Source organism: Macaca thibetana, chromosome 2 (assembly GCF_024542745.1).
Source record: "Macaca thibetana thibetana isolate TM-01 chromosome 2, ASM2454274v1, whole genome shotgun sequence".
Classification (NCBI taxonomy): Eukaryota; Metazoa; Chordata; class Mammalia; order Primates; family Cercopithecidae; genus Macaca; species Macaca thibetana.
The window spans coordinates 154391261-154413098 of NC_065579.1; the positions used below are offsets into that span (position 1 = coordinate 154391261).

Genomic DNA, 21838 nt, shown 5'->3' on the forward strand with positions numbered 1-21838 from the left:
AGAAAGAGTCCTAATCCAGGGCCAAGAAGCAGCAGACCACAGACTCTTTTAGGCCACCTGGTCACATGAGCATTTCTTTATGGAATGGTTTACTGATGGCTACTTAGAGCAGGTACTCTTGAGGAGTGGCCATGAGTAATAAAGCATGGAAGTCCATCTACCTCCTGGAGCCACATGAATGGCAAGTGGATCTCTGGCTTTCTGGATATCCCCATGAGTGCACATTGACTCAGTTATATAGTACAACCTTTTGGGAAGTGAGAGTGCCTCCCACAGCCAAGTGCTTTACAGGGCAGCTATCCTCTCATCTGAAGGTAGACTAGGCATATATCACATGAGAGCTCTCATAGGCAAAGATATAGGTTGAAAATGACCTGACAATTCTACTTTATAGGTGTGGCTACCTTAAGTGCTTTGTCTTAACACTTAAGACTTAAACTGGCTGGGCGCAGTGGCTCACACCTGTAATCCCAGCACTTTGGGAGGCCGAGGTGGGCAGAACACGAGGTCAGGAGCTCAAGACCAGCCGGACCAATATGGTGAAACCCCATCTCTACTAAAAATACAAAAATTAGCTGGGTGTGGTGGCACGTGCCTGTGGTCCCAGCTACTCAGGAGGCTGAGGCAGGAGAATCACTTGAACTCGGAAGGCGGAGGTTGCAGTGAGCCGAGATCACGCCACTGTACTCCAGCCTGGGTGACAGAGCAAGACTGTCTCAAAAAAAAAAAAAAAAAAAAAAAAAAAAGACGTAAACGTCCTCCCCAAGGATTTGCCTAGACTAAGGTGGTTTCCAATTTTCCAGATCATTAAATGGCAAAATGCCCAGTTCCTACTATTTTATTTTCAGGTAGCCTTCAGCAAGTTCCTCGTCAACAGTCTGTAAGGCCATGTCTAATATAGGCTATCTTCCCTCTTGTGGGTGATACGAGGCTCTTTTGCCATCCACAGTGGAATCTGATTTTTTTTTTTTTTTTTTGAGATGGAGTTTGGCTCTTGTTGCCCAGGCTGGAGTGCAATGGCGCGATCTTGGCTCACTCCAAGTTCTGTCTCCCAGGTTCAAGCAATTCTCCTGCCTCAGCCCCCTGAGTAGCTGGGGCTACAAACTCCTGACCTCAGGTGATCCACCCACCCACCTCGGCCTCCCAAAGTGCTGGGATTACAGGCATGAGCCACCGCGTCTAGCCTTGATTTTTATTTTTTTTGGCAAATCATCATTTGGCTGTCAGCATAGTATGTATCCTCTTCCTAAATCAATGCGATCCTAATTTTGGCAGGGAACAAGTTGTTTTTTTAGGGAGCATGATGAAGCTTCTTTCATAAGTAATCATTTGGATGCCAATAGATTATAGCCTCACCACTAAAGCTCAAGGCAAGGATCCAGTCTCTCTTTTAAATGAGAATCTGGCAAAAGCATTGAGGTTTGTCCCCATATTCACTGGGTCTTTGGCCACTTTCCAGAGGGGAAAAAATCTATTAGATTCCTTGTAAGGCTTCAGCCAGTCTAAAATTCCCAACTTTTGACTCATTCCCTTTGGAGATAAGTTTTGCTGTATCTTTGACAAAATCCTATAGATTACCATTAACCCTGCAGTTGTACAAAATATCAGCATGGATTATTTCAATTTGGTTTGTCTTGCTCTGTCGCCCAGGCTGGAGTGCAGTGGCATGATCTAGTCTCACTGCAACCTCCGTATCCGGGGTTCATGCGATTCTCCTGCCTCCTGAGTAGCTGGGACTACTGCACCCAGCTAATTTTTCTATTTTTTGGTAGAGGCAGGGTTTTACTATGTTGGCCAGGCTGGTCTCGAACTCCTGACCTCAAGCGATCTGCTGGCCTCGGCCTCCCAAAGTGCTAGGATTACAGGCATGAGCCACCACTGGTTTGTACCTTCTCTGTGAGGAAGATTCCAAACTACTGCTTAATGTTCCGTTCTACTAGCAAATAATGCAAATCTTAATTTGGATAGAAGACAGCCACTTCTTGGCATCCAGAGTGATCATCTTACTGGCCTCAAGTTACTCCTTCAAGACATTATTGGGGAAGGGGGGGGTCAGGACAATTTCTGTTTTGCGTTCAAGAGAAATATTTAGTGTCCCCATACCTGCTGAATGTACTGTTACCTACCTCTAATTCCTGATTTCCTTAGCTTAAGTGTTCTATCTACTCAGTTTCCCTGCAATGTGACTTTACCTTCATAATTCTGACTCTATATAGTTGTAGAGGCCTCTAAAGTCTTAATAATGAATCTAATATTCTTTGCAGTCTTTTAAAAAATTGATATGGTGGTCTACTGTCTCCCTTCTTTGACCTTTCTACTATTTCCACATCTTCACAGTCCTTAAAAGTGAGGGAGTCAAAGTCTCAATTCTGTTATGTAATTCCATTTTGTTTCTCATCTGCCTTGTCCATCCTTATAAAGTTAGTGATCAATCCTATGTGGGATTGTTCTCTTGATATAGCTCCAGATTTCCTTCTTGGCACTGGTTCAGGCACTGGTCTGAACCTTCCTCCTGCTTTGGGGATGGCACATAAATATCCTACTGGAATCTGTTAGCAAAGTAGGCGTATAGTGGCCTGCGGTAGCAGTAGTTTTCATTTGTCCAGTGTGCTGTTGCAGCCCTCTATCTTAAAAAATTTTTTTGTAATGGAACTCCTCTTTCTTATGGGGACATTTTCTACAAGGGTGGGTATATGGGATGGATCTGCCCAGTAGAGTATCCCATTGCTCACTTCAGCTATGCCCTGAACTCTTATGTATGTACACATGCCCTCATTTTCTTGGTATTCATCATATGCTATGTTGGGCCAGTAACAATACATCCATCTATTCACTCAACAAATATTTGTTGAGGACCTTCAAAATACCTAGCCTATATCTTTTTTCTTCCAAACCAGATTAAAAATTCTTCAGGGCACTGATAATGTCTTGTTTCTTTTTAAAAAAATTCACTCTCAGGCTGGGTGTGGTGGCTCACGCCTGTAATCCCAGCATTTTGGGAGGCCGAGGCGGGTGGATCACCTGAGATTGGGAGTTTGAGACTAGCCTGACCAACATGGAGAAGCCCCGTCTCTACTAAAAATACAGAATTAGCCAGGCGTGGTGGCACACGCCTGTAATCCCAGCTACTCGGGAGGCTGAGGCAGGAGAATCACTTGAACCCAGGAGGTGGCGGTTGCGGTGAGCTGAGATCGCGCCCTTGCACTCCAACCTGGGCAATAAGAGCAAAACTTCGTTTCTAAATAAATAAATAAATTCACTCTCATTGAGTACAATACTTTGCACATAATAGGTATTTAGTAAGTGCTCACTAATTAAATTCCAATTGCAATCACACTTCTAATCTGGTGGGACTCTATATGTACATCTTTCCTTTTAAAAAATCTTGTATCCATATATCAAATGCCATGAACATTGTTCTGTATTCCAAGAGTATCAGTGTCCAAGGCATCTATTTATTTTAATGCAATTATTAAACAACAATTACTATAACATATAAAGGAGTAAACAGTTAAATGAGAAAAAGGACCATGAGAAAAAAAAGGAAGTCACGTTATCAATTACTCTCATTTTATGAGACTTCTCTTGCCTGCTCAGACCATACCTTCCTGCTTTTTCTTTAATATTATTCCAAGAACATAGTGGAATGCCATGTACCTGTGGCTGCTCAATACTTTTTCATCAATGTGGTAAAGTTGAGCTAGAAAAGGTAATTATAGTTTTCTCTGCTTCCATTTTTTATTTTTATTTTTATTTTTTTGTGTGAGAGGGTCTCTCTGTCACCCAGGCTGGAGTGCAGTGGCACAATCACAGCTCACTGCAGCCTTGACCTCCTAGGCTCAAGTGATCCTCCTGCCTCAGTCTCTGAAGTAGCTGGGGTTACAGGTGTCCATCATCACACTTGGCTTTTTTTTTTTTTTTTTTTTTTTTTGAGAGAGAGGATCTCACTATGATGCCCAGGCTGGTCTCAAACTCTTGGGTTCAAGTGATCTGCCTGCCTTGGCCTCCTAAAGTGCTGGAATTACAGGTGTGAGCCACTGTACCCAGACGTTGCCTCCATTTTGTGATCTGTAAAATGGGAGAAGTATTACCTGTTTTGCCCACCTTACAGGATCTGATGCACAACTACTACTATAATGTTCATTATAAACTACTAAGCTCTATATAAAAAGTAGAACCCCCGAGTTTCCTCTTAGGCAAATGTATTAGTCCGTTTTAACGCTGCTGACAAAGACATACCTGAGACTGTGAAGAGAAAAAGATTTAATTGGACTTATAGTTCCACATGGCTGGCGAGGCCTCAGAATCATGCAGGAGGTGAAAGGCACTTCTTACATGGTGGCAGCAAGAGAAAATGAGGAAGAAGCAAACGTGGAAACCCCAGATAAACCCATCAGATCTTGTGAGACTTATCCACCACCAGAATAGCACAGGAAAGACTGGCCCCCCATGATTCAATTACCTCCCACTGAGTCCCTCCCATGACACATGGGAATTATGGGAGCTACAATTTAAGATGAGATTTGGGTGGGGACACAGCCAAACTTGCAGCAAGTGATATACTTTGGCTGTGTCCCCATCCGAATCACTTGCTGATATGGTTTGGCTGTGCCCCCACCCAAATCTCAACTTGAATTGTAGCTCCCAGAATTCCCACATGTAGCGGGAGGGACCTAGGGGGAGGTAATTGAGTCACAGGGCAGGTTTTTCCATGCTGTTCTCGTGATAGTGAATAAGTCTCATGATGGTTTTATAAGGAAGAGTTCCCTTGAACACACCCTCTTGCCTGCAGCCATGTAATATGTCCTCTTCCTTTGTCCTCTACCATGATTGTAAGGCCTCCCCAGCCATGTGAAACTGTGAGTGCATTAAACCTTTTTCCTTTATAAATTACCCAGTCTTGAGTATATCGTTATTAGCCTCATGAAAAGGAACTAATTCAGCAAGGTTCAGGTTCTTAAAATAGCATTTTAGGTGGAAATTACACTTTCAAAATTACCCTTTACAAGACCGTAAATATCAGTAAATTTAGTCAGGCCAGTTTTTCCTCCAGTATTGGAACATATCACTCTTTCTTCGGTTGAGCACCAGATGAAGAATTGTATTTGACTTGCATATATGGGTTGTGTTGTTAAAAAAAAAAAAAAAAAAGGCCTAACTTTTTAAAAACTACCAATACTCTCACTTTCGTGAAATGGTCACACAAATAAGAACCTTGCGGAAATGGGGACCACCAAGTGAGGAAACAGCAGATGTACCTCTCATTCTCATATTCTATATGAGCTAAAACATTTAATAATGAACTAATTAGGAATAGTTTTGCAATCCGTATTTCATTGGCTCCTGTCTTTGCTTGCTGATGCCGAACTTCAGCTCCTTGCAAAATCCTCTGCCCACAATTTCTAAGAGCCCCTACACAGTGTTCTACATGGGCTCAAGAATGAGGCATATCTGCGGCCATGTGGATATCTGCTGCTGAGTTTTCTTGAACACTTCTGGTACTCATCAGTGAGTCAGCCCCATTAAGTCAGGTCATTACCACGTGCTGCTGGACATCTTCATGACCTCCGTTGTGGCCCTCAAATAATCAAAATGCTTCTGTTTTCTGGAATCTCCGATACTGGAAAATCGTGCCACCATTTTCTGCATAAGTGGGGACAAGCCCTAACCCCTCATCTTTCGATTATATTGTGTGATGTAGTAACGATTTTAGTGCACTCCTATTTCTGCTCTTGCTACTCTCCTAGTGGACTCCACGAGGCTGTATTGGAATATTAATCTTCAAGATAGGTAAGGTGTTGTTCCGTCAATCCAAGGGTTAACAGCTGGCATGGCATGGGCGCTGACCAACTGGAACACTGGCTGGTGCACTGTAGCTGTGCAAATTGACTGAAAAGCAGTCTGGCCAACCCCCACCTCTCTGTCATCCACACTTCTTGGCAGTCTTTCTGCCAAAACCCTTATGTAAATCACCTCTTGGCAGCCTGAACCTACCAATTTGCCAGATATGCCACGACATGTTTGAAGCCTGGTGGTGAACGGAGACTTGCCCCAAGCTGTGATTCTCTGTTATATTTGAATGCATCTAATTAAGAAATTTTGATACTCAAATTATATTGTAGAACCAATAATAGGAAAAAAAACAATATAAGAAAAAATTCAGAAAACCAACAAATTAATAAAACAACTTTTTTGGGGGGAGTATTTCCTCAGAGTGCTTGTCCATATGCAGATATTTTATAAAGTTGTAATTTTGATGGCTATAATTGTTTCGCTTTTTCAATTACAATCACACCACTCATTTTGCCAACATTTACTGAGTTCCCACGATGTGCACAGCATTGACTGAGATCAAGAGAAATGCCTTACACCTCCATGTAATTCTATTTATACTGGAAGAAAGTTAGATAATGAAGGCAAAGCATGTGCGTGTCCTCATTTGGCAACTCCCTGTTGATGACTTTTTTTTTCCCACTAGATGGTTTCTCTGGTGCTTAGAAGTACTTCACTTTAACTCCTCTCATGCCAGATTAAAAGCTTAACCTCCACAGAATAGTTTGCTTACTCAGAGTTCCAGCTGACATTGCTGTGTAAGATATTTGTTGTTAATTCTAAAAGGGTCCAAGAGCCTTTGGCCTTGGAAATAATTTTAAAATGCAGTTGAATAAACCAGTTAGGTTTTAAAGCATATACAGCAGTTTTCTCGATTTGTTGCAAGCAAATGCTTCCCACCATATGTGGCATAGACCTGGGCACATAGTAGACCACAAGCACTTCCTGGTGGAATTAGGATATTCGTATCTTTTCATGTGTTGTCCAACACAGGCCAGCAAAATTTATAAAGATTCTATATAATCATGTTTAAAGTCCTTAAGGATAAAAAGTAGAATAATTGGAACACTTTTGATAAGAAGACTAAAAGTGAAAACTTAATTCAAATTGTCAAGAAGTGGTTAGAGAAAGTGAAGAGTACTGATAGGAAGATGTACTCAACTGTCTCAGACATGTTAAGTTCTCAAACAAACAAACAAAAACAAACAAACAAAAAACCAAAAAAAACAGACTGGGTGTGGTGGCTCACACCTGTAATCCCAGCACTTTGGGGGGCCAAGGTGGGAGGACTGCTTGAGCCAGGAGTTCAAGACCAGTCTGGACAACGTAGGGAGACCTCTGTCTTTACAAAAATAAAAAAAGCCAGGTCAGTTGTGTGCCTGTAAGTCCCAGCTACTTGGGAGGCTAAGGCAGGAGGATTGCTTGAGCCCTGGAGGTAGGCTGCAGTGAGCCATGATCACACCTCTGCACTCCAGCCTGGGTGACAGAGCAACAAATTATCTAAACAATAACAACAACAATAAAAACAAACAAAAAAGAAAAAACAATCAGAGTTGATATTTTCCTAAGACTCCTAACTGGTCCTAGAAGACTAGCAAGATTTGGCCAGGCATGGTGGCTCACACCTGTAATCCCAGCACTTTGGGAGGCCGAGGCGGGCAGATCACAAGGTCAGGAAATTGAGACCATCCTGGCTAACACAGTGAAACCCTGTCTCTACTAAAAATACAAAAAATTAGCCAGGCGTGGTGGTGGGCGCCTGTAGTCCCAGCTACTGGGGGGGCTGAGGCAGGAGAATGGCGTGAGCCTGGGAGGTGGAGCTTGCAATGAGCCAAGATCGCGCCACTGCACTCCAGCCTGGGCGATAGAGTGAGACTCCGTCTCAAAAAAAAAAAAAAAAAAAAAAAAGAGTAGCAAGATTTAGTTAGGAGAATAACAGTCATTTTTCCTAAATTATTACTTTTATCTTCAAGTCCTGAACACTACTAGTGCATACACAATATATGTTGTAAAAATAAAGAACAACGGCACCAGCCTGGACAACATGGCAAGACCCTGTTTCCACAAAGTAATTTTAAAAGTTAGCTGGGTATGGTGGCATGCACTTGTAGCCCCAGCTACTTGGGGAGAAGTGGGCAGTGGCAGGGCATGGCTGAGGCAGGAGGGTTGACCTGAGCAAAGGAGTTTGAGGTTGCAGTGAGCTATGATCACACCACTGCACTCCAGCCTGGGCAGCAGAGTGAGACCCCATCTCTAAAAATAAAAATAAAAAATAAGGCAGCAGAGATAGCAAAACATTAACGGTTTCATAAAACTGAGACATAAATACTCATAAGGATCCTTTCTGGTTTCATATCTGGCACTTCATACTACTGTCTGATCTAGATGTTACAGAGAAACACATTCCTTGAGGCTTTGTACATTCCTTCCCATTTTCTTTTCTTTCAAGATTCCATCCTACAGGGCACAGGAATGAAGCATCTTGATACAATTCAAATAAAGTTTTGGCCTGATTAAGGGAGACCAGCCCTCTGCATTCTGAAATTCCTTTTTGGATGATCCACAGGAGGTCTTAATTTTTTTTCACTTCCCCGTACCCCCTGCCAAGGATATTCAATATGCAAGAAACCAAATACCAATTTTCTTGTAGCTTTCACATTTCCCATCAACATAACATAGATTAAAGACCTAAAGACTTCTGTTCCATTCTGAGAGATGTGAGTCCCATTTCCATGTGAAGGAAATCTGACCGTTTCTGATTTACAGCTACTGAGGGCCTAAAATATTTGTTCTGAGAATTTCTCAGGCCTGTATTTATTACAGTTTAATGCACATAAAACAAAGCTGAATTCCTAGAATTTGCTGTAAAGAAGTATACTTAAATCGAAGTATTCAATCAACACATACTGTTTTCAATTCATTTATTCAATTCAATGTGAAAATATTTACATTCTTGTATAAAAAAGTTCTTTTCAAAAAATGTGAATGGAAATGAGGTAAAATAAAACTCAAGTAGTTCAAAATAATCTAATCAGTAATAATATAGTAAACCACATGATTATACCCTTAGAAGCAAACATGTGACAAGCATGAAAAACTAATGTCAGAGGCATGTGAACCAGAGCAACTCCATCTTAAACAGGAGCTGGGCAAAATGAGGCTGAAATCTACTGGGCTGCATTCCCAGACGGTCAGTTAAGGCATTCTAAGTGACAGGATGAGATAGGAGGTCTGCACAAAATACAGGTCATAAAGACCTTGTTGATAAAACAGGTTGCAGTAAAGGAGCCGGCCAAAACCCACAAAAACCAAAATGGCGACGAGAGTGACCTCTGGTCGTCCTCACTCCTACACTCTCACCAGTGCCATCACAGTTTACAAATGTGCCACGATAGTTTAGACCCTATATGGTCTAAAAAGGGGAGGCATGATTAATCCACTCCTTGGTTAGCATGTCATCAAGAAATGACCATAAAGAATGGGCAACCAGGCCAAGCACGGTGGCTCACGCCTGTAATCCCAGCACTTTGGGAGGCCGAGGTGGGCAGATCAACTGAGGTCAGAAGTTGGAGACCAACCTGACTAACATGGAGAAACCCTGACTCTACTAAAAATACAAAATTAGCTGGGAGTGGTGGCAGCGCATGCCTGTAATCTCAGCTACTTGGGAGGCTGAGGCAGAATAATTACTTGAACCTGGGAGGTGGAGGTTGCGGTAAGCCGAGATAACGCCATTGCATTCCAGCCTGGGCAACAAGAATGAAAACTCCGTCTCAAAAGGAAAAAAAAAAAAAAAAAAAAAAAAAGGCAGCCAGCAGCCCTTGGGGCTGCTCTGTCTATGCAGTAGCCATTCTGTTATTCCTTTACTTTCTTAGTACTTGCTTTCACTTTGCACTGCAGAGTCACCCTGAATTCTTCCTTGTGTGAGATCCAAGAACCCTCTCCTGGGGTCTGGATCGTGACCCCTTTCCTGTAACAGATTCAAGTGTTTTTCTTTTCTTTTATATAGTATAGTCCTTTAAGGTGTTGAAATCAGAGTATTTATATAATTTGCCAAAGGCTTGATACGCAACTTTTAATACAACCAGTCTACTTCACAGTGACAGTGTTTCAAACACTCTCCCTCTTCTTTTTGGGTAGTCATTCATTACTTTCCCATTTGGGCACACCTCACTGGTTATAAGACACATGACCAACTATGCCACGTCTTGTTACTCTGGGCATATTTTCAGCAACAGGAAAAACCACAGTGTATGTTACTTCAGAGGCTTTCCTATAATGGTAATGTCTTACATCTGCTAAAATACCTCTCCACTGTCTACAGGACAAAGCCCAGTTTTTTTTTTTTTTTTTTCCCTGTAACATTTAAAACTCCCTCAAACCTACCTTTTCAACTTTATCTTCCATTAGTCTTCTGTATCAGCTTTTTGTTCCAGCCAAACTGGTTTTCCCAAAGTCAGAAGAAGAGAGTCACACTGTCCTTAATTACTCTTACAGCTCCACGCACATGCTGGTTTACTAAAGAGAGGGTTTATCTGATGGGTTGAAATGGAAGTGATGGAAAGTAATTTACTTCCCCTCTCCTTTCTTCATCTTCAAATCTTACTAGTCATCCTTTATGATCACTTTAGATTGAAGTGTCTTCCACTCACCTATTACACATAGGAATGCATGAGCAATTTATTTAAACTTTGTAGTAACAACCATATTAACAAATTATGGGCCAGGCATGGTGACTCATGCCAGTACAGTAATCCTAGCATTTTCAGAAGCCATGGCAGGCAGATTTTGAGCCCAAGAGTTCGAGACCAGTCTGGGCAACATGACGAAACCCCATTTATACAAAAAATACAAAAATTAGCTGGGTGTGGTGGTGCACCCTTGTAGTCCTAGCTACTTGGGGGGATGAGGCAGCAGGATCCCTTGAACTTGGGAGGTCGAGGCTGCCGCACTCCAGCCTGGAGGACAAAGTGAGACCGTGTCTCAAAAAAATAAATAAAAACCAAATTATGTTCTGCCTCACAACTCTTTTATAAATTCAAAATGTGATTTTTATAATTTATTATTTAACTTTTCATGTAGTTGCTTCCCTAGAGGGTAAACTCCCACAGGACACTGATCCTCTCATTCATCTTATATCAGATGCCTAGCAGGTGTCTCAAATATAATAGTCGCTATTGTCTAGTTTTACTATTTTAACTTATATGACAAAGGATTATCATAAAAATTTTGGTTGGAAAGCTTTGCTGAGAAATGTGAATTTTTTGAAAGAATTCCATTGTAATTAGAGGCTTCTGAGGGACTGTGAATCACAATGAAGAAATAATATAAATGTTATTTTTTGGGCCAATTCCCCTTAAAATCAAACACAGAAGTGGAGTACAGTGGCTTACACCTGTAATCCCAGCTACTTAGGAGGCTGAGGTAGGAGGACTGCTTGAGCCCAGAAGTTCAAGGCTGTAGTGAGCTATGACTGTGCTACTGCACTCCATCTTGGATAACAGCAAGAATAAAAAATAAATAAAAGTAAACAAATAGAAATTTATTATAAAAACACCAAACAAAGACATTTAAATATTTTCATTTATAATTAAATATGTTATTGACAAGTTATTCTAATTTCTGTCTTCCTTTCCAATCTTGATCCAAATGTACTTACGTTTTACAGATTGGAAATATGGTACATATACAACCTGAAGTTCTATATTTTTCAATTAGTGTTGTTTCCTAAACATATTTGAGTTACTTTTGGTAGTTGTATTTATTTTTACTGGCTGCCTAATATGGAGTTAATATAACATAATTTACTTTACTCCTCTATTATCCTGTGATATTTTCCTTTATTTTCTCTTGGCCCACATCTTAGACATTACATAATTTCAAACTATCTCAAGGTCTCCAAATACCTTGTTAAACATTTCAGGCATTGCATAACCTTTTCTCTTTGCCTGGAACGTTCTTCCCTTCCTTATCCATCTGTACAACTATTCTTTGTCTAAACTAGTGGTTCATAAACTTTTTTTTCTTTTTTTGAGACTGAGTTTCACTCTTGTTGCCCTGGCTGGAGTGCAATGGTGCGATCTCAGCTCACTGCAACCTCCATCTCCCGGGTTCAAGCAATTCTCCTGCCTCAGCGTCCCAAATAACTGGGATTATAGATGTCCGCCACCACGCCCAGCTAATTTTTGAAGTTTTAGTAGAGATGGGGTTTCACCATGTTGACCAGGCTAGTCTCAAACTCCTGACCTCAGGAGATTCACCTGCCTTGGCCTCCCAAATTGCCGGGATTACAGGTATGAGCCACCACGCCCGGCTTGTCCATAAATTTCTGATCTTGAGCTAACATGATATGCACATTATAAGACATACACAGAAATAAAAAAAGGATTAAAGGTGCAGTATTTTAAAGATAAATTTCAACCAGCCGGGCGTGGTGGTTTGCGCCTGGTAATCCCAACACTGTGTGAGGCTGAGGGGGGCAGATGACCTGAGGTTGGGAGTTCGAGACCAGCCTGACTAACATGGAGAAACCCGGTCTCTACTGAAAATACAAAAGTAGCTGGCATAGTGGCACATGCCTGTGATCCCAGCTACTTGGGAGGCTGAGGCAGGAGAATCACTTGAATCCGGGAGGCAGAGGTTGCAGTGAGCCAAGATTGCACCATTGTACTCCATCCTGGGCAACAAGAGCGAAACTCCGTCTCAAAAATAAATAAATAAATAAATGAAGATAAATTTCAATTATTTAAGGTCCCAAACCATTTTGTTTTCACCCTCCAACTGCTATTGGGCCCCTAACAATTATTAACACTTTTTCCAAAGCATTAATCTTCGTTTTGATAATTGTATTGACTTCATACTACCATAGCTACATCTCAATCATCCTTTAACTTAGAGTAGGCTTTGACTTTAACAATAGTGGACAGTAACTTCATGTTTCAAATATTCTTGAGAATTTCAAAATTTTCATGGCCCATTTCTTGTCAAATTTAGTAAGTACATTATTGTTTTTATCTAGTGATGTGACTGATGAAGAGCTCCTACCAACAGTAGAAGAATGTCAGCTTTGCCATTTTGTTTACTCTTTAAACATTAGTAAAATCTGTTATCTACATTTTATTTGTAAAAATCATTTTCAATAATCTATGGAGATTAATTTAAAAACCAAAAAACATAATCTGGAAATCCACTTAATTAAGTACAAGTAAAGTGCTGTACATTGCTAAAAATTTTAAAAAGCAGGAGGGCACCTAGAATTCACAACCCCTTTGAGGCTGTGGATTCATCCCCTTCCCTTAGGACACCTGTACTGTGGATCGCGTAACACCTCTTCCTTCATTGTAGGGATGGAGGAGCGTGCCAGCGTCTATGAATACCATTGGTAAGGTAATTTTTTTACTTTTTCTTTTCAGAGATGGAGTCTCGCTCTGCCGTCTAGGCTGGAGTGCAGTGGCGCAATCTCAGCTCACTGCAACCTCTGCCTCCCAGGTTTTAGCAATCCTCCTGCCTCAGCCTCCTGAATAGCAGGGACTATAGGTGCATGTCGCCACGCCTGGTTAATTTTTTGCATTTTAGAAGAGACAGGGTTTCACTGTGTTACCCAAGCTGGTCTCGAACTCCGGAGCTCAGGCAATCCACCTGCCTTGGCCTCCCAAAGTGCTAGGATTACAGGCGTGAGCCACCATGCCTTGCCTCAATTTTTTTTTACTTTTTAAGATAAAAATAAATTTTAATAGTTCTAGCACCCCAAAAGATCATCCTATCTATCCTTTAAGTCCATGTACTCCACTCTGGAGACCACTAGTTGAAATACACCTTGGAAACAATCTCTGGGACACTTCCCTTCCTCTGTTAGCTCCAAAGCTGCTCAGTGGACCTTATGGTATGTGTTTAGATGTCTCCTCCACTGTAAGAGAGCTCTTTCAAGGCTAGGGCAAAAGAGCAGTCATCTCTGGATGGCTTTTATTCATCTTCATACTCTTGTACTCCTTGAGCGTAACTAAGTGTCCTACAGAGGTAACAGGAGATGGATAAATGCTCACTAAACAGACTTGAGTGAAGTTCAATTTGTTTCTTTTGGATGACTATTTAAGGAGAAATTCCTAGGGCTAGGGCACAAGAGGTAACCTACAGGTTTGAAAACTACTTTCTAGCTGTATGAATTTAAGCAAGTTACTTCTCTTGTTCCTCAGTCTTCTTATCAGTAAAATAGAGGTAATAACAATATTGTACTTACTATATAAGGAGTTCTGATATTATATGCCCCAAACACCAAGCACAATATCTGGAATGAGTTAGCTTTTATTATTATTACTTTTTTTGATATGGAGTCTTGCTCTGTCGCCCAGGTTGGAGTGCAGTGGCGTGATATCGGCTCACTGCAAGCTCCGCCTCCTGGGTTCACGCCGTTCTCCTGCCTCAGCCTCCCAAGTAGCTGGGACTATAGGCACCCGCCACCACGCCCAGCTAATATTTTGTATTTTTGGTAGAGATGGGTTTCACCATGTTAGCCAGGATGGTGTTGATCTCCTGACCTCATTATCCACCCGCCTCGGCCTCCCAAAGTGCTGGGAATACAGGCGTGAACCACTGTGCTGGCCAACTTTTATTATTGACCAAAGAGCACAATTTTTAAAATGGCTTTTCATAATGTTACCAAATTAAGCTCCTGCTGATGATTTCTAGTACAGTCAACAGGTCACTTTCTCACGCTGACTTTGGTATAAACTGATTCCTTTACATAGTATATGAAGTGTCAGTCACAGTCAATCTCTTTTTGGCACTAAAGGCTGCCTACGGAGGGATAAATTTCTGCTGCTGCTTCAGAGCTTTTAAGTGTCCTGATTTTCTAGTTCTTTTGCTCAGCCCCAAAACTGCCTCCTCAAATCCTTCTGAAAGTGCCCATTTAGCTGCTGCTACTTACTTTTCTGTTAGATTACTTTCCTGTGGAATATACATAAAAGTCATTGACAAAAGGTAAAGACAATTATTAGAAAGCATGAAGACAATAAAGATCCAAAATAAAGACGATTATTAGAGAGCATAAAGACCATAAAGATCCAAAGCTAATATTTCTAGACACTTGTGTGTGCACATACAAGCACAAACATATATATAATTTCAGAGAAATGAGTTCAATTATATTACTGTTTTTTCTTTTTTTTTTTTTTTTTTTTAAAGAGACAGGGTCTCACTCTGTCACCCAGTCTGGCGTGCAGTGGTGTGCTCATAGGTCAATGTAACCTCTAACTACTGACCTCAAGTGATCCTCCCACCTTGGCCTCCCAAAACACTTGGATTACAGGTATGAGCCACCATGCCAGGCCAGTACTACAGAAAGCCGAGTGATCTAGTATAAAGAGGCTGCACTCAAATAGACTCTGTTGTAAATCCCATCCCTACTCTGTCATCTATGAATCATGTGACCTAGAGCCATATACTTAGCTGAAGACTCGTATTTTTCTCTTCATTTATTAAAAATAGGGCTAATAATGCCTATCTTCTGGGGTTTTGAGGGACAACTGAACAGCTGCTCAATAAATGTAAGTTTATTTTCCCTTCCTGTTCATCTTTTTGTTTGTTTGTTTGAGAAGGGGTCTCACTCTGTTGCCCAGGCTGGAGTGCAGTGGTGCGATCTCCACTCACTGCAACCTTCACCTCCCAGGTTCAAGTGATTTTCTTGCCTCAGCCTCCCAAGTAGCTGGGACTATAGGCATGTACCACCATGCCCAGTTAATTTTTGTATTTTTAGTAGAGATAGGGTTTTACCATGTTGGCCGAGCTGGTCTTGAACTCCTGACCTCAAGTTATCTGCCCACCTTGGCCTCTCAAAGTGTTGGGATTATAGGAGTGAGCCACTGTGCCCAGTCCCTTCCTGTTACTCTTCACTTTGACCTTCATATTGGAGGGCTTTCCTAAGCCTCATTACTAAACAACTTTTTCATCTCATCGTATCTGATGGTAAGTATCTGCAGCAGAGGCCATATCTTATAACATTTTGAAGGTCAGTACCTAATAAGATTTAGTTTTTTTTTTTTTTTCTTCCTGAGACAGGGTCTCATTCCCATTGCCCAGCCTGGAGTGTAGTGGCACAATCTCGGCTCACTGTAGCCTTGACTTCCTGGGCTCAGGTGATCCTCCCAACTCAGCCTCTTGAGTAGCTGGGACTATAGGCATGTGCCATCATACCTGGCTAACTGCTGGACTCAAGCAATTTGCCCGCCTCGGTCCCCTAAATTCCTGGGATTATAGGCGTGAACCATCAAGCCCAGTCCATTTAGTGTATGTTTCATTTAATACGTATGTATGGCCGGGCACGGTGCCTCACGCCTGTAATCCTAGCACTTTGGGAGGATGAGGCCAGTGGATCACTTGAGACCAGGAATTCAAGACCAGCCTGGCCGACATGGTGAAATTCCGTGTCTACTAAAAATAAAAATACTAGCCACGTGTGGTGGCGCACACCTGTAATCCCAGCCACTCAGGAGGCTGAGGCATGAGAATCATTTGAACCTGGGAGGCGGAGGTTGCAGTGAGCTGAGATCACGCCATTGCACTCCAGCCTGGGTGACAGAGTGAGACTGTCTCTATCTATCTGTCTGTCTATACTTTTTGAGACAGTCTCACTCTGTCACCCAGGACAGAGTAATTGAGGTCCCAGAAAGGGTTCTGTCTTGGACTTGTTTGGAATAGTTCATGCCGGATTCATCTAAATAAACTGCATATCATATTCTATGTGCTACTTCATTATTATTATTTTTCATAGAGATGGGGTCTCACTATGTTGACCAGGCTGGCCTTGAACTCCTGCCCTCAAGTGATCCTCCTGCCCTCAAGTGATCCTCCCATCTTAGCCTCCCAAAGTGGCAGGATTACAGGCATGAGCCACTGTGTCTGGGTTCTACTCCTATAGTTTCTTCTAGTTTCAGCTAAGTGATTTTAAGCAAGTCACTTAATCACTCCAATGCAGTGCCCTCATTTGTAAAAACAGAACGATGGTTTCTCTTCTTATTTTACTGGATTGTTGTGAGGACCAAATGATATAATGCATGTCAAAGTGCTTCATAATCTGCAAAGTGCTATACAAATGCTTGTTATTAGTATAGAATACATGAGGCCATTGAATTGTGGACTTTCATTCTTATCTATAATCTTGTAGAGCACTCACCAACATCTTCCCACTACACTACTCACCTGTTCTGTAACCCCTAGCCTTCCTTCATTTATCTTTTTCTAATTTCTTGGTTTATTGTTGCTTTGCTTTAGAATAACTGATCTCTACAAAGGACATTCTGATGAGCCTCAGAGGAAAACAGTTATACCAATGGATGTGCTCACAACCAGGTATACACCATAGTACAAGGCATATGGTTTAGACTATAACATAAATCAAAGCAAAATGTATCAGGAGAGGTACGGAGTAGAGGCTACGAACAGGTAAGAACAGGAGATCTGAATCCTCGTTCTGCCTCTTTAACTTCATGGGCTTTGGGTAAGTTAGGAAACATTTCTGGGCCTCAGTTTCCTCATCTTAAAATTGGAAGTGATTATGGTATTTATTTCATATAATTTTTATAAATTTAACTGGGAAATTTTGTGTGAAGCATTTAACTCCACCTGGCATATTGTGAACACCTAATAAATATTAACTATTAGTTATTATAAACTGATAAATTGTTGGCAGCAAGCAGGAAAGAGACAGTTGGAAAGTTCAGAGAAACTACTGAGTATTAGTTTCAATAGCTTTGTATTGTCTCATAAGCTTCTCCTTCCTCAAGTCCTCATTTTAGATTGAAATATTCATTTTTTCCCCTATAAAATTTCCTCTTGGTCAGATTTTAAAAAATAGCATCAGCTGAAAATATTTGAAGGCAGCAACAGTAAAGCTGCTAATCATATCCTTACGGAAGACTATTTCTATACCTATTACATACAAGAGAATAGCCATGTTTCCAAATTGTATAACTTAAACATTTGTTATTTATTTTCCAGCTGGTATAACTAGGAGTAGGGACGGGAAGTATAGAAGAGGTAGGCACGATTTCAAGTTTTGCCTCACAGCATTTTAGGGAACAGCGGCAAAGGTCTTTCATAATAAACAGCATGGAGAGGCACCACAGATGACAAGGTTGCCGAATTGAATTTGCTTTTAACATTCTTTACCCTCACCCATGGCATCCAGTGACCTTATGCTCTTTTCATTGCAAAGAACAAAAACCTCTACCGCTCTTAGGCTGTAAAACCTATTCTCAGGTTTGTGATTACAAACTGCCTGTTGGCCTCATCGGCCAAGGGATGTTTTTAGGTTGGTCTGCAGGGTTTGAAATATCGGTTATCAACATTTAAAAATACAGAGATTTCACACAAAAATCCAATTTTGGGGTTTCTTTTGGGAGGAAAAAAAAATTGAACATCTGAGAACACTGGACCCACATTCCTGAAGGCAACAATCTGCTAGAGCTGAGCAGCTGTTCCTTCTAGTTATGGCATGGATATTTCAATTTGCCATTTCCCCCATCATTCCCCATTGTCTTACACAAGGCCAGTCTCACTCATTTGCTTTACTTGTCTGGCCTCTATAGCCATCTGAATCTGCAAACACTATCTGGACCTTTCCTGTCTTCCATCAAAGCTTACTTTGTTCTGTCCCAAGTCCTTCATCAGTGTTTCAATGCAAGAGCCAGGTAATCTGATCAAATTTAGGTCCTTTTACTTGTGCTTTCTGGAGACAGTATCCTAACTGAAAGAGATGATTCTGCAGGTAGAAATTACAGGAACCACTGGATTACAATCAGGATGGCAACTGTCTGTTCTACTTTCTCTATCTTGACGTAGCATACCTCACTGTTCTAAAGCAGACCAAAGGAACTGGTTCTATCGTAGAACAATGGACGCTGGTCTTACATATGAAATCTACTCAAGCTGCACTTTTATAGATCACCCTAATTCCAAAAGATCCAAAGCTACCACGGGCTCCTCTAACCCCCCATTTCCTCGGAGGCTTCAGGATATCCGGCCTGACGGCATTTCCCCTCACCTGCTTTCGGGGCCCGTTTTGCGCTGGGCAGTTGCGCCCAAGGAGCGCGCGCATCCAGCATGAGCTCATTTCTCATGGGCGTTTCCAGAGGCCCGGCCGGGCCGCGCACACCAAGCGCAGCGAGCCTCTATCAATGGCCCCCGAGGCTGGGCGGGGCGCGGCCACCCAAAGAAGCTTTGTTCCCATTTTAGCGTCTGAGAGCTTGCTGCCGGCTGGGAAGGCCCCCTTTGTCCGTCAGGCCCTTTCGGGGAAGAGGCCGACACCCGGCACACGCGATCCAGGGCAGAGGGGAGCCTTAGGCGCGCAGAATTGGCTGCGCCCCGCCGAGAGCCTCCTGTGGATGGGGAGAACCCCTCGACCCCTCTGCTCGCTTGAGCGCTTAGAACCCAGCGCCGCCGATCGCAGCACTTTCCGATTTGCTGCGCCTAGGGCAGGCGGTCCCTATGTGCGGTTTCCACCGTAGTTGGAGGCCGCAGGCGAGCCGTCGGGTCGTCAGCCACAACCCTAGTCGAGCATCTCCCAGGTCCTGGGACGGAGGCCGAAGGCCAATCACACCGCAGCTAGGTCTTGCGATTGGACGGCAGTGAGAGCCGATTGGCCACCGCCAAGAGTTTCGAGCTCCACCCTCTCCCTTTTGCCCCAACTCCAGCGCCTAAGCTTCCGGCCAATGAGACGGCGCTTTATAGACGCCCTCCCTTCGCTTTCTTCTCCCCACCTTGGAGAGGGAGGGGAAGTCCTGACTGGCCAAACTGTCCTCGGAAGCCCCCTTCCCTTCACCAATCACCGAGGGAGGTACGCTCCCAGCGGAGTTTTCCAGCCAATTACAAAGCGGCGGCGGCGCCCAACCGGGCAGTTTCACCAGCGTCTCTGGGTTTCACCGTCTTCAACTCTTCAAGTTTATTCGTGAGGGCCGGCGACTCTGATTGGCCACTGTTGCCATTGTCGAATGTCTCCTCCAGCCAGCCACCGAACAAGGCGAATTCACCCTTTCCGTTCGGCTGCCTTCGGCATTTTCCGCTCTTTGGGCGTGGCTTTCCAGCGTCACTTTCTAATTGGTGTCTCAGGCCGATCGGCTTTTTCCGGGAGGAGCCGCAAACAAACGACGTCCGTGATTGGCTCCGTTCGGGCTTCGGCTCCCAGCCGAAGCGGGCGAGAGTGGGGCTCGGGCGGCGATTCCCAGACGCCTGTTACGCGGGCGGCGGGGCGCTGGGTGGTGTAAGGCTGGGTGGGGGAGGAAGGAGGTGGAGGAAGAGTAGGAAGGGGGAGGGGAAGTGGGGAAGTGCAAGGCGGCTGCGCAGACAGCGCTCCTCACACAGAGCAGCCCCTGACCCGGGCGAATGCGGGCTTGTGCCGCCGCTGCCGCCGCCGCCCGGGCCGAGTGACAAAGGAAGGAAGGAAGGAAGGAAGCGAGGAGGAGCCGGCCCCGCAGCCGCTGACAGGGTTCTGGGCTGGTGGCAAAGCGCGGACACTTCCTGAGCGGGCACCGAACAGAGGCGAGGGGCGGGAGGGCGGCCGAGCTGTTGCCGCGGACGGGGGAGGGGGCCCCGAGGGACGGAAGCGGTTGCCGGGTTCCCATGTCCCCGGCGTATGGGGAGCAGTCGAGGAGCCGCTGCCTGGGGTCTGAAGGGAGCTGCCTCCGCCACCGCCGCCGCCATGGCCGCTGGATCCAGCCGCCGCCTGCAGCTGCTCCTGGCGCAATGAGGAGAGGAGCCGCCGCCACCGCCCGCCTCTGACTGACTCGCGACTCCGCCGCCCTCCAGTTCGCCGGGCCCCCGCCGTCAGCCCGCCGGATCCCACGGCTCCGGAGCTGCAGCGTTTCCCGTCGCATCTCCGAGCCACCCCCTCCCTCCCTCTCCCTCCCTCCTACCCATCCCCCTTTCTCTTCAAGCGTGAGACTCGTGATCCTTCCGCCGCTTCCCTTCTTCATTGACTCGGAAAAAAAATCCCCGAGGAAAATATAATATTCGAAGTACTCATTTTCAATCAAGTATTTGCCCCCGTTTCACGTGATACATATTTTTTTAGGATTTGCCCCCTCTTTTCTCTCCTCCCAGGAAAGGGAGGGGAAGGAATTGTATTTTTTCCCCAGCCCTAAATCATCTATATGTTAAATATCCGTGCCGATCTGTCTTGAAGGAGAAATACATCGCTTGTTTTGTTTTTTATAGTATACAAAAGGAGTGAAAAGCCAAGAGGACGAAGTCTTTTTCTTTTTCTTCTGTGGGAGAACTTAATGCTGCATTTATCATTAACCTAACACCCCAACATAAAGACAAAAGGAAGAAAAGGAGGAAGGAAGGAAAAGGTGATTCGCGAAGAGAGTGATCATGTCAGGGCGGCCCAGAACCACCTCCTTTGCGGAGAGCTGCAAGCCGGTGCAGCAGCCTTCAGCTTTTGGCAGCATGAAAGTTAGCAGTGAGTATTGATTTTATTTTACACCCCTTTTCCACCTCGCCCTTAAAATAAGAAATCTCGGAATACCAGGATCTGAAAATATTAGACTTCCTAATATAACAGGCAATGGAAAAGGGCAAAACCTATCTTCAGTCAAGGATGAAGCAGCTCCCTCTTTACTCCTCCCATACCCCCTCCCCCGGTCTCATTAACCTTGAATTGAGATAATATGATTTTTATTTGTATGATTCGATTTGAAACTGCTTTCTTATACTTTTCTTGCTGTTGGTAGTCAGTTTCATCAAGTGCTTGAGTGTTTCCACGTTAGTGATGACCGTGTTTACTTGCCCATCCTTTAGAATAAAGAGAAGGACAAGATTTGATTAATAAACCATTGTGCACATTTGCAGAATGTATGTCTTTTGGAATGAGAGGGTATTTTAGGTCTCAGGATTTATCATAGTTTGGTATACTTAATAGAGACATTAAACGTCCCACCCTCCCAACATTTTTTTCTTGTCTGTATGACTACACATAGTATTTGTTCTTAATCTGTGGATGAACTTGCTCAGTAAC

The 21838-nt window shown here is 43.5% G+C and overlaps 3 protein-coding genes across 10 annotated transcripts in view; 2 read left to right on the forward strand and 1 right to left on the reverse strand.

Moving 5' to 3' along the window:
* Window positions 1-21838, reverse strand: part of NDUFB4 (NADH:ubiquinone oxidoreductase subunit B4) — an 812324-nt gene that overhangs the window by 483730 nt on the left and 306756 nt on the right. The window lies entirely within an intron of this gene.
* LOC126949250 (cytochrome c oxidase copper chaperone) overlaps window positions 1-21838 on the forward strand; it is an 846236-nt gene that overhangs the window by 407302 nt on the left and 417096 nt on the right. The window contains exon 1 of one of the 5 annotated variants that reach the window (XM_050781907.1): window positions 2041-2051. The exons of the other annotated variants lie outside the window; for them this stretch is intronic. The gene's annotated coding sequence lies outside the window, so the exon portion shown is untranslated. Of the gene's footprint in view, window positions 1-2040; window positions 2052-21838 lie in introns of those variants that run through there. 5 annotated transcript variants of the gene reach the window in all.
* GSK3B (glycogen synthase kinase 3 beta) overlaps window positions 20860-21838 on the forward strand; it is a 270425-nt gene continuing 269446 nt past the window's right edge. For both annotated transcript variants that reach the window (XM_050781893.1, XM_050781894.1), the window contains exon 1: window positions 20860-21283. In XM_050781893.1, the coding sequence (XP_050637850.1) occupies window positions 21196-21283 (88 nt within the window). In that variant the 5' untranslated portion in view covers window positions 20860-21195. The remainder of the gene's footprint in view (window positions 21284-21838) is intronic.